This window comes from Cebus imitator, unplaced genomic scaffold, assembly GCF_001604975.1.
Source record: "Cebus imitator isolate Cc_AM_T3 unplaced genomic scaffold, Cebus_imitator-1.0 Scaffold543, whole genome shotgun sequence".
NCBI classification, from domain to species: Eukaryota; Metazoa; Chordata; class Mammalia; order Primates; family Cebidae; genus Cebus; species Cebus imitator.
In genome coordinates this window covers 321,989-333,572 of record NW_016107858.1, presented here as the reverse complement: position 1 = coordinate 333,572, position 11,584 = coordinate 321,989, and the positions used below count along the sequence as shown (strand labels likewise).

At 42.2% G+C, this 11,584-nt stretch overlaps 1 protein-coding gene across 1 annotated transcript in view; it reads right to left on the bottom strand.

The window, feature by feature from the left end:
* Positions 1–11,584, bottom strand: part of RNF115 (ring finger protein 115) — an 80,442-nt gene that overhangs the window by 5,299 nt on the left and 63,559 nt on the right. Inside the window, exons 5-6 of the mRNA XM_037733688.1 lie at positions 2,184–2,255; positions 836–1,022 (exon numbers count right to left, since the gene is read on the bottom strand). Of these exons, the coding sequence (XP_037589616.1) occupies positions 836–1,022; positions 2,184–2,255 (259 nt within the window). The remainder of the gene's footprint in view (positions 1–835; positions 1,023–2,183; positions 2,256–11,584) is intronic.

The following is an 11,584-nucleotide window of genomic DNA, read 5'->3' as shown; positions in this document are numbered from 1 at the left end:
AAAAAAAAAAAAAAAGAGAGAGAGAGAAAGAAAAAGATGAAGTGGCAGACATCTCAGTATCCCTGGAGAGGGAGCTGCTCCAGCTGAGAACAAACAGTGCAGATATTAGGTATGTTAGTTACTCTTACTTCTGCAAGGCTCTGAGAGGCTTGGGTTCCCCCTTTCCTGCTGCCCGAACACTCATAATTAATTTACAATTTCAGAGTGACACTTGTATAAGCCTACAGACAAACCCATGATTGCAAAGCCCACCTTTGGGCATAAAGCAACGTCAGAGGCAGCAAAAGGGTTGTGATGTCATGAATAAAACTATAGCTTAATAAAAAGTACTATGTAACTGGTCCAAAAGCTTCACTCTGCTGGAAGAACAAAAAGTAGGAGTATGAAAAGTAGCATAATGTAAGCCAAGAAATAGGTAAATTACTGCCTATAAGACGACTGAATTTAAAGGACATGCTTTCTGTTCTCAGAAATCCACAAGGGAAATGAAAAACCAATCAAATTAAAATGAACATAAACAAATGGAAGCAATTATACATGGCATGGGAATACCCTTTTCTCTGCTTCCTTCCCCTACTTTGTTCCATCTAGCAGAAATCCCTGCTTCAACATGTGAGGAAACCCTCCTTTTTTGTGAAATACTTGTTAATAGAATCCTCATAGGACTGAACAAGAGAGACCAAAAATACAAAATACTATTTGTTATAGAAGTCTTTTCTTCCTGCAGAGGTGAAATCATCTTCTAGAAATTCTCTCGGGTCCAGAAAGTGCATGGATACTGAGCTAACCCCATAAATCAATCATCCCTTTAGTAAAATGGAATCCCCAAAGCTCAAAATATTAGAGAAAGCAGAGTGACTCCCATTTCAGAAAGTAGCAGAAGGAAAGCAGGAAGTCTGTGGAACCATGAGACACACTGAACAGACACCCTCAAAAGGCAGCTCCTCACCTGGGTTACAATGGCATCAAGCCCTGTCTGACCCCAGGCATAGTCCCCAGGGTTGGAGTGCAGCATCCCGCTCCTATACATGAGATGAGACAGACAGCATTAGATGGAGTGACCAGGCTCTGCCTTACACCACAGAAAAAAAATTGGCAGAGGGATCCTGTTCTCTCTCAGAGTTGGAAAGTCACTAGTCCTCCAGGATCAAGAGGCAAAGAATTCTGTGTATGTTCAAGATCAAACAGATTATCTAGAGATAGTTATCTCATTCTCCAGGAATTTTACTTAACTAGAACATAAAATGTGAACCTACCTAAAGTGCCACACGACATGCCAGAACAAAAAGAGTGACTCATTGCCTGTTGGTTTCAAAAATTTGTCTTTTCTGTGCCCACTTATATTAAATACAGATGGAGCTGCTTTTTAAGGAGAGTTTTCCTTCACAACTGGTCAAAATCTACACCAAACATCCCTCATTATAAGAAGCCACCCACAGTTCTGGACAATGAGGAGCTTTCAAGCAGAGAAGTAGCCATAGCAGTCTCTCTGAATCACAACTTAGAGCCATTGCAAAAGGGACTGGCAACACCTTCTCTCCCACCCCCCCAGCTGCTGGTATACTACCAGCAGAGGTCCAGACTACTAGATGCCACCCAGAGGTCCTAAAAGGACTGAGGTTCCTTTGAACAAAGAAGCCTTCTGGGCCACTGTTAGAAGCGGCAAATAATTTTCCAGACAAGAAGAAATTCCATCTTTAATGCCTATCATACATAAGCGTCACTCTGATACTGAATTATAGCCTATTGTTTCTTCTGACAAATCTTCTCACTTTGAAAAAATAAAGTTCAGCATAATGTTTTCAATTTCAGAAATTCTTAAGGCATAAAATATTCCTATGTCGTCTACAGGGGAAACCTACAAATCAGATACCAAGCCTGGCAGGGACCATGTCATTCCCTACCTCAACACAACTCTCAGACCTGAATATAAAAGGAATCAAGACCTTTCTAGCACCCAAACATCCTGGGGGACCAGAACGGCTCTCTCCTGAGCCTAAACAATAAAAAAACAAAAGTTCTGATTAAGTTTGGGCTTAGCAGATAATGGCAGTCTAGCAGCCTCCAGTTACATCTACATACTCACCTATGCAGCTCTTTTTCTCTATTGCACAGAAATGACAGCACCTAATAAAACGATGCCACTCCAATAGAGTAAGATAGAAAACAGTTAAGTTACTTACCAGGAAAAAGGGTGTGGAGATCCAGGAATGGCAGAATTTGCAAAGAATCCTGCAAAGATGTGTTGTAGTATTCTGTTAGAGAAGAAAGAATTAGATAAGACAACAGACTAATGAAAGTACTCTACAGATATCCATGGCTGCCTAATCACCAACTACTTCCCTAAACCAAAACCAAACGGCTTTTCATTGGCTATTATCCAAGAGACAGCACCAGAAATCAGCCTGCCACACAGCAGTGTGCTATTTTGTTATTATGGCTATCTTCCTGAGCTCTGCTAACATTTTTTTTTTTTTTTTAACAATAACAGATGGGGTTTCTCCATGTTGGCCAGGCTGGTCTCGAACTCCTGATCTCAGGTGATCCGCCCGCCTCAGCCTCCCAAAGTGCTGGGATTACAGGTGTGAGCCGCCGCGCCCAGCCGCTCTGCTATCTTATAAATTAATAGATTTTTGTGAATTACGCTAGAAGGGGATCTGATGGTGTAGTCTAGTTTTCAAACTATGTTTCTTGTATATCTGGCATCAATATGAGGAAGGGTTAAAAGGGATGCTGAGCCACTGGAATTCTGGACCCACCTCCCTTTAACAAGGGTAGTTCCATTTTTGTATGTTGTACACATTGGGTTTCTCAATATCATTTAAAGGGTGCCTTTTAAAAAAACAAAAAAAGTTTAATCAATAATTCTATTTTAAGGTTGTTTCCTATGATTATGACACAAACACATATAAATACACACATGCTTAGCATTTGTCACTGAATATTTAAGATGGCACAGGTACACAGTTCTTTATACAAATGAGTCTTTTTTACCCAAAGAGATACTGAAGTGATGCCTCAGCAAAAGAAAAACCTGAAGAAATTGTTCTCTTAGATCTTCTGTGTTCTGGATGATCTGATTTTTTTTTGGAGACGAAGTCTCACTCTACCACCCAGGCTGGAGTGCAGTGGCTCGATCTCGGCCCACTGCAACTTCCACCTCCTGGGTTCACGTGATCCTCGTCTCAGCCTCCCAAGTAGCTGGGATTACAGGTGCCCACCACGCCCAGCTAATTTTTTGTATATTTAATACAGATGGGATTTCACCATGTTGGCAAAGCTGGTCTCAAACTCCTGACCTCAGGTGATCCTCCCACTTCAGCCTCCCAAAGTGCTGGGATTACAGGCGTTGAGCCACTGCACTCGGCAATTACATGCAATTTTAAGTCCCTGGTTCCCACTTTACTTATTAGGCCAACTAACATAGCAAGGGTAGTACACTTTCCCTGGTATTAAAGTTCAACAGCAGCTAACTACACTGTTCCATTTGTTTGTTTGCTTGCTTTTTTGTATTATTTTTCATTATTTTTAACTGACAAAAATTGTATATATTATGGTATACAACATATTTTGAAGTTATGTACGCACTGTGGAATGACATCAAACTATCAACATATGCATTACCTCACAAAGTTATTTGCAACAATAACACTAAAGATCTACTCTCTTAGCAATTTTCAAATGTACAAAACACTGGTTGTTGTTTTGTTTTGTTCTGTGACGGAGTCTTGTTCTGTCACCCAGGCTGGAGTGCAGTGGCACAATCTCAGCTCACTGCAACCTCCGTCCCCCAGGTTCAAGCAATTCTTGAGCTTTAGCCTCCCAAGTAGCTGGGATTACAGGCACACACCACCATGCCAAGCTAATTTTTGTATTTTTAGTAGAGATGGGGTTTCACCATGTTGGCTGGGCTGTCAAGTAAGCCGCCTGCCTTGGCCTCCCAAAGTGCTGGGATTACAGGCATATGCCACCGCATGGGTGAAAACACTGTTATTAACTACAGTCACCATGTTGTGCAACAGATCTCTTGAACTTTTAACTGAAATTTTGTGTCCTTCAACAACTATCACCCTAATTCACGCCCTCTGCCCTACAGCCCCTGGTAACTACCATTCTATTCTCAGCATCTATAAATTCAATTTGTTTTTTAGAATGCTTAGTGTTATTTTTAAAATATGTCCAAAAATTATTTTATAATCTTCCCTTGAGTATGGGCTGGACTTAGTGACTCACTTTACAATAGAATATGGCAGAATTGATAATCTGTGACTTCCAAGACAAGGTCAAAAAAAGGGGGGAAATGGCCAGGTGCGGTGGCTAATGTCTGTTATCTCAGTACTTTGAGAGACCTAGGTGGGCGGATCACTTGAGGTCAGAAGTTCGATACCAGCCTGGCCAACATGGCGAAACCCTCTCTCTCTACTAAAAGTACAAAAATTAGCCAGGCATGGTGGCAGGTGCCTGCAGTCTCAGCTACTCAGGAGAATGAGGCAGGAGAATCACTTGAACCCAGGAGGCAGAGGTTGCAGTAGGCCAAGATCATGCCATTACACTCCAGCCTTTTTGGTTTTTTTTTCCCTCAAAAAAAGGGGGCGGTGGTGGGAAGGTGTTTTCTCCTGGTACTTCTGTTGGATCAATCACTTGCTCTCGGAGAGTGCCATATCAAGCAGTCCCACAGAAAGGTCCACGTGATGAGGAACTGAGTACTCCTTCCAACAGCCAGAACAAAACAGCCAGAATATGTGTAAAGCCTAATCAGTCCTGTAGATGACTACAGCAGTGGCCAACATCTGACTGTAAGCTCATGAAATCCTGGGCCAGAACCACTCAGCTATGCTATTCCAACTGAACCTGTTCCTGATCACGTGAATCTGTCAGATAATAAATATTTGTTGTTTTAAGCCACGAAGCTCTGAGATAATTTGTTATATGGCAATAGATAACACAGATTTTGGTATCTGGATACGGGTGCTGCTATAATAAAGACCTGCAACACGAGAATATCTATGGCACCCAGCAGGTGGGCAGAAGTTAGAAGGACTTTGAGGAGCGGATCAGTGAAGTTTGAAGAGCCTGGAAAAAACAGTAGAAGCACCACGGCCTTTGAGGAAGTTAGGGTGAGAGATTAAGAAAATGCAGAAAAAAATCTTATTAGAAACTGGAGGGAAAGGGATCCTTGTTATATACTGGCAAAGTTGTTGCCTTACCATAACATGGAAAGCAGATGTGGTCCACAAACTGGTTGATAATCTAGCTAAAGAGATATCCACTTTTGAAATTACCTCTTGGTTTCTTGCTGCTCACTTTAAAATGCAAAAGAGGGATGAATTCAAGGAAGGACAGACAAATTGTATAATTCTGAGAATCCCCAGCATCTCCAGATAGTAAATGATACTAAAATTAAGAAACAGATTTCAAACAAAGATTGAATCCAGGGAACCGCCAAAAGACCAATTTCAGATGAAGCCGAGGATTAGGCTAGAACAAGTCTTTGTTAAGACCTCAGAAAGGGCCTGGTGTGGTGGCTCATGCCTATGATACTAGCACTTTGGGAGGCCAGTGTGGTAGGATCACTTGAGGCCAGGAGTTTGAGTCCATCCTGGCCAACATGAAGAAACACTTTTCTACTAAAAATCCAAAAATTAGCTGGGCATCCCAGCTACTCAGGAGGCTGAAACATGAGAATCACCTGAACCTGGGAGGTAGAGGTTGCAATGAGCCAAGATTGCACCACTGCACTCCAGCTGGGTAACAGAGTGAGACTCTGTCTCCAAAACAACCACCACCACCTCAGAAAGATTGAAAATGGTACCTAAAGAATCATTCAGTTAGAAAATTGGACTAAGCTTAAGAGTGTTGTGTTAGTTTCCTAGGGCTGCTAAAACGAACCACCACAAACTGGGTAGCTTAAAACAAAAGGAATTTATTTGCTGTTCTGGAGGGTGTCAGTAGGGTTAGTTCCTTCTGGAAGTTCTGGGGGAAATCAGTTCCATGACTCTTTCCTGGCTTCTGGTGGTGGCTGCCAGCAATCTTTGCCATTCCTTGGTTTGTAGACCTATGTCCCCCCAATCTTTGCCTCTGTCATCATATGGCTTTCTTCCCTGTGCCTTCTGTGTTCATGTCCAAATCTGTACCTTTTTTTTTTTGAGGCAGAGTCTCCCTCTCACCTGGGCCGGAGTGCAGTAGTGTGATCCCAGCTCACTGCAACTTCTGCCTCCGGGTTTATGCGATTCTCATCCTCAGCCTACTGAGTAGCTGGGATTACAGGCATGCACCACCATGCCTGGCTAATTTTTTTAATTTTTAGTAGACATGGGGTTTTACCATGCTGGCCAGGCTGGTCTCAAACTCCTGACCTCAGGTGATCCACTTACCTTGGCCTCCCAAAGTGCTGGGATTACAGGAGTAAACCGCCGCACCCAGCCAAATTTCTCTCTCTTTTAAGACTTATCAACCATTGGATTAGGGCCCTTCCTGATCCAGTATCATCTATTATAACTTGGCTACATCTGTAAAGACCCTATTTCCAAACAAGGTCGCATTCACGTGACCTTATCAGGTTTAGGACGTGAGCACAGCTTTCTGGGGGACACGACTGTACCCACTACAAGTGGAATCCCTCAGCAATTCCAGCAGAAGCCCAAGGTGGAAAACGCCTATTTAGAAGAGATTTGTGGGTGTGGCTTTTGCCAAATGGCATGAATCCCAGTAAGATTCACAGGATACTCCAAGTTTTAAAAAGAAACACTGCCAGCCTAAACGGAAAGGTGCAAAAATAGCACAAAATGAAAACAGGTCTTTGGGCCCTCAAATTTCTACCAGCAAGAAGCAAGCTAAGAAAACTATGCAGCTACAAATTTACTTTTAATGGAAAAGAACGGATGACTAAAAGGGTGGACTCCAGAGTCACAGAGAACTCCTGGGTAGAAGTGGAAGTTAAGTCCCAGTCAAGGAACTTCTGACATCTGTCGAGACAACTATCAGAATTGCTATGAACCAGCAACTTCTTTATGCCTCCATTTTCCCTTTTGGAACAGGAAATCTCTATACCTGTTCAAAATCACTGCCTGTCCACATCACTGTATGTTGGGTATGTGATGGGCAGATAACTTGTCTCTTTAGTTCACAGGTCCTCATATCAAAAGGAATTGTACCTGAGGAACTATACCCAAGGAGCCATGCCCATACTTGGACCTGATTAAAGGACAACTTATATTTATAATATAGGACAACCTACCTATATTTCAAGCAGATGCTATAGAAGAAGGAGACTTTTGATAGCTCTTGGGAGGAAGTGAGTGCATTTTCACATGGGAGAAGTGTAAACAGTTTGTGGCTAGAGGGCAAACTGTGGTGATTTTAAAATACATTCATAAATTCTTTAGAGGTGGAGCTAATTCTCTTCTCCTTGAATGTGGGCTAGACTTAGTGATTCACCTCTTACAGATAAAATGTAGCAGAAATGACAGTGTGTGACTTCCAAAATTAGGATATAAAAAGGCACTATGAGTTTTTTTTTCTTCTTCCTCTATTACTGTCTTGGATCACTAACTCCAAGAGAAGCTAGCTGCCAATTAATAGGGACATTCAAGGAGCCCTACGGAGAGGCCCAGATGGTGAGGAACTAAGGCCTCCTACCAACAGTCATGTGAGTGAGCCATCTTGGAAGTGGATCTTCCAGGCCCAGTTAAGTGTTTGGGTGACTGCAGCCACAGTGGACATGCTGATTACAACCTCATGAAGCCTTTCACCAGAACCACAGAGCTAAGCTGCTCCCAAATTCCTGACCCTCAAAAGTAGTGAGAAAATAAATATTGTCATAAGCTGTTAAATTCTGGGGTAATGTGTTACAAAAAGCAATAGGTAACTAAAATATACCCACCTTATTTACAAGTGACAAGAAGGGCAAATTATCACATGCTTAAACTGACCAATAAGTAAATGGTAATAATCAAGTTTGAGAGATAGCCTAGTCCTTGAAGCTGTAAAAGTTAATCCTGTGCGAATGCTTGGAATTAGCAGGAACAATTTGCCAGCAGCTGATGAGCTGATGACTCCTCTTTCTTGGCTGCTTACTCTCTGTAAGTCAGATGTTAGCTCCAGTAGTAACAGAGCAGCAGTAACAGGGACTGCTCAGAGAGGCCCCAGTGCATATAAGCTGTTGCTCAAGAACAACAGTTGACAGAGTAGTTACACTGAATTTTGTTTATTAAAAGCACAATCTCGTTAAAGCTAAATGTCTGGGAGGATGTGGAGGGAAGGAAGCTAGTGTATATATTTAATTTTAGAAACTTACACAAGAGAAAAATCAACCCACTGGGTCTGGAAGGGAAGTCACATGCTAAAACCAGGTAAGAGTCTTCATAGTTTCCACAGGTGTGCCCTCTCTAGATTTCCCTCATACTTCCCTGGCTGTTCTTCTTAGTCTCCTTTGCTTATTCTTCCTATCTTCCAAATTTCTAAACATTGAGGGCCCAGGCCTCGATTCTCTGAGCTCTACTACTTCCTATCTTGACTTCTTTGACAATTTTACCCAGCTTTATAATCTTTTTTTTTTTTAGGTGGAGTCTTGCTCTGTCACCAGGCTGGAGTGCAGTGGCGCAATCTTGGCTCACTGCAACCTCTGCCTCCTGGATTCAAGCGACTCCCCTGCCTCAGCCTGGGACTACAGGCTCACACCACTGCGCCTGGCTAGTTTTTTGTATTTTTAGTAGAGACGGGGGTTTACCATGTTGGCCAGGATAGTCTTGATCTCCTGACCTCGTGATCCACTCACCTCAGTTTCCCAAAGTGCTGGGATTACAGGTGTGAGCCACTGTGCCCAGCCCCAGTTTCATAATTTTAAATACCATATATAGGCCACAATTTCCAAATTTTACGGCCAGCTAAGACCTCTGCCTACGCAACACCTCCCCTTGTATAATAAGCACCTCAAATGTATTATGTTCCAAACTGAATGAACTTAAATCTCTCCTCCTAGTGTTCTCCATATAACTCCAAACTTATTCCTCCTAGTGTTCCCATGTCAGCGGATGGTGGCTCCATTTTTCTTGTTGTTCAGGCTAAAAACCTTGGTGTCATAACTCTTCTTTCTGTTACACCCCACATCCGATCTATCAGCAAATCCCATCATGCATATTGCCAAACTGTATCTGAAACCAAACCATTTTTCACTACTCTCATCTAAACCACTGGCATCTCTAGCTTATATTAATGCAATAGTCTCTTAAATGGGTTCTGTGCTGTGTCTTTGCCTCACACACCTTGCAGACCCCCATGCTATTTTCAGCACAGCAGTTAGAGCAATCATTTCAAGATATAAATGACATCTAAACTTTCCACTGGAATAGGAGCTTTACAATTGCCAACTAGGCTTCACATAATCGACTACCTACCTCGCCATGCCTACCCCCATCAACGTCTCCTACCACTCCCCTCACCTTCTCTACTCTATACTGATCTCTCCTTGTTGGTACATTCCTACACTTCCTTGGTGTCTATTCTAATACTTTCTCAACAAGACCTTTGCTGACTGTGCTCTTTTTGAAACTTCACTTCCCCTATATTCCCCATCTCCCATCCCTGCTTTTCTTCCACCATAGCACTTACTACTGCTTAATACTCTATTTTGATTATTTATCTTTGCCCATTAGTACTTACACAAGGGCAGTCATTTCTGACTATTTATTGCCAACATCTGGCGCACAGTAATACACAATGTCTGTTGAATAAATTAAGAGACCTCTTATGGGCCAGGCAAGGTGGCTCACACTTGTAATCCCAGCAGATTGGGAGGCCAAGATGGGAGGTTCACTCAAGCCCAGGAATTCAAGACCAGTCTGGAAAACACAGGGAGACCCCACCTCTACAAAAAAAAAATTTTTTTAATTATCTAGTGCTGCACACCTGTGGTCCCAGATGCTTAGGAAGCTGAGATGGGAGGATCACTGGAGCCCAGGAAGTAGAGGCTGAAGTGAGCCATGATCACACCACTGCTCTCCAGCCTGGGCAACAGAGCAAAACCAGTGTGAAAACAGACTAATACAGGCCCCAATCAGATGTATCTTGAAAGATATATCTATTAAGATAAAAAAGAGTATAAAATATGCATAGTATAATTAATCCAATTTCAATTATACAGATGTAATTATCATATTTATGTATAAATATATATGCATCTCATTTATATGTATAAAACGGTCTACAACACTATGTAGCAAGGTGTAACTATGGCTATTTCTGGATAAGGCTGTCTTTTTATTCCACACCAAAAAAAAACTTTTAAATAAGAAAAAAAAGTTAACCGAGAAAAGTCAATTCTCAAAATCTGAGCTGTGATCATGTGGTCAGGAAACTATGGTCCCAGAACCTAGGGTTAACTTCAAAAGAATATATTCTCAAGGTAGAAAATCTTAAAACGTATTCTTTACACAGTCATAAAAAATAACAAAATCATGTCCTTTGCAGCAACATGGATAGAGCTTGAGGTCATTAGCCTAAGCAAATTAATGCACAAAACAGAAATACCACACATTCTCACATATAGATGGGAGCTAAACATTGGGTACACAGGGATACAAAGACAGGAGTAATAAACACTGGGGACCACACAAGGGGAGAAGGAGGGAGAGGGGCCAAGGTTGAGAAACTACCTACAGGTATTATGCTGTCATTAGAAGCCCAAAGCCCTGCATCACACAATATACCCAGGTTTAACAAACCTGTTGCTCTGTGAATTACCAGGAGGGTAAATTTTAAAAAATAAAAACTAAACCTGTACATGTACCTCCGAATCTAAAATAAAAATAATACATTTTAAAAAGAGCATATTCTTTAGGTGGAACACCTTCTTAGAAGTCATGTACCCTACAAAGCAAATCAGAAACAGCTTACTGCTAAAATCAAAGAAGCTTCCTTTATATAGCCAGGAAGGAGGCTAAAACATCAGGCTAAAAAGTAACAAAAAACAAGGGCACAGCACACTGAAATAAAAATAGGGATGGGCACAGTGGCTCACTCCTGTAATTCCCAGCAGCTTGGGAGGCCAAAGCAGGCAGATCACTTGAGGTCAGGAGTTCAAGACCAGCCTGGCCAACATGGTGAAACCCCGTCTCTACTAAAAATACACAAGAATTAGCTGGGCGTGGTGGCATGTGCCTGTAATTCCGGCTCACAAGAATCACTTGGACCTGGGAGGCAGAGGTTGCAGTGAGCTGAGAGACCATGCCACTGCACTCCAGGTTAGGCAATAAAGCAAGGCTCTGTATCAAAAAAAAAAAAAGTATATGGATGAACATATCCTCTAAGATGAATGCTCCATAATTCCTATAAACTTGGAGCCACCACTGGCTCTTTTTCATTTTATAAAGGGAAAGCTATCGGCCGGGCGCGGTGGCTCAAGCCTGTAATCCCAGCACTTTGGGAGGCCGAGGCGGCTGGATCACGAGGTCAAGAGATCGAGACCATCCTGGTCAACATAGTGAAACCCCGTCTCTACTAAAAATACAAAAAATTAGCTGGGCATGGTGGCACATGCCTGTAATCCCAGCTACTCAGGAGGCTGAGGCAGGAGAATTGCCTGAAC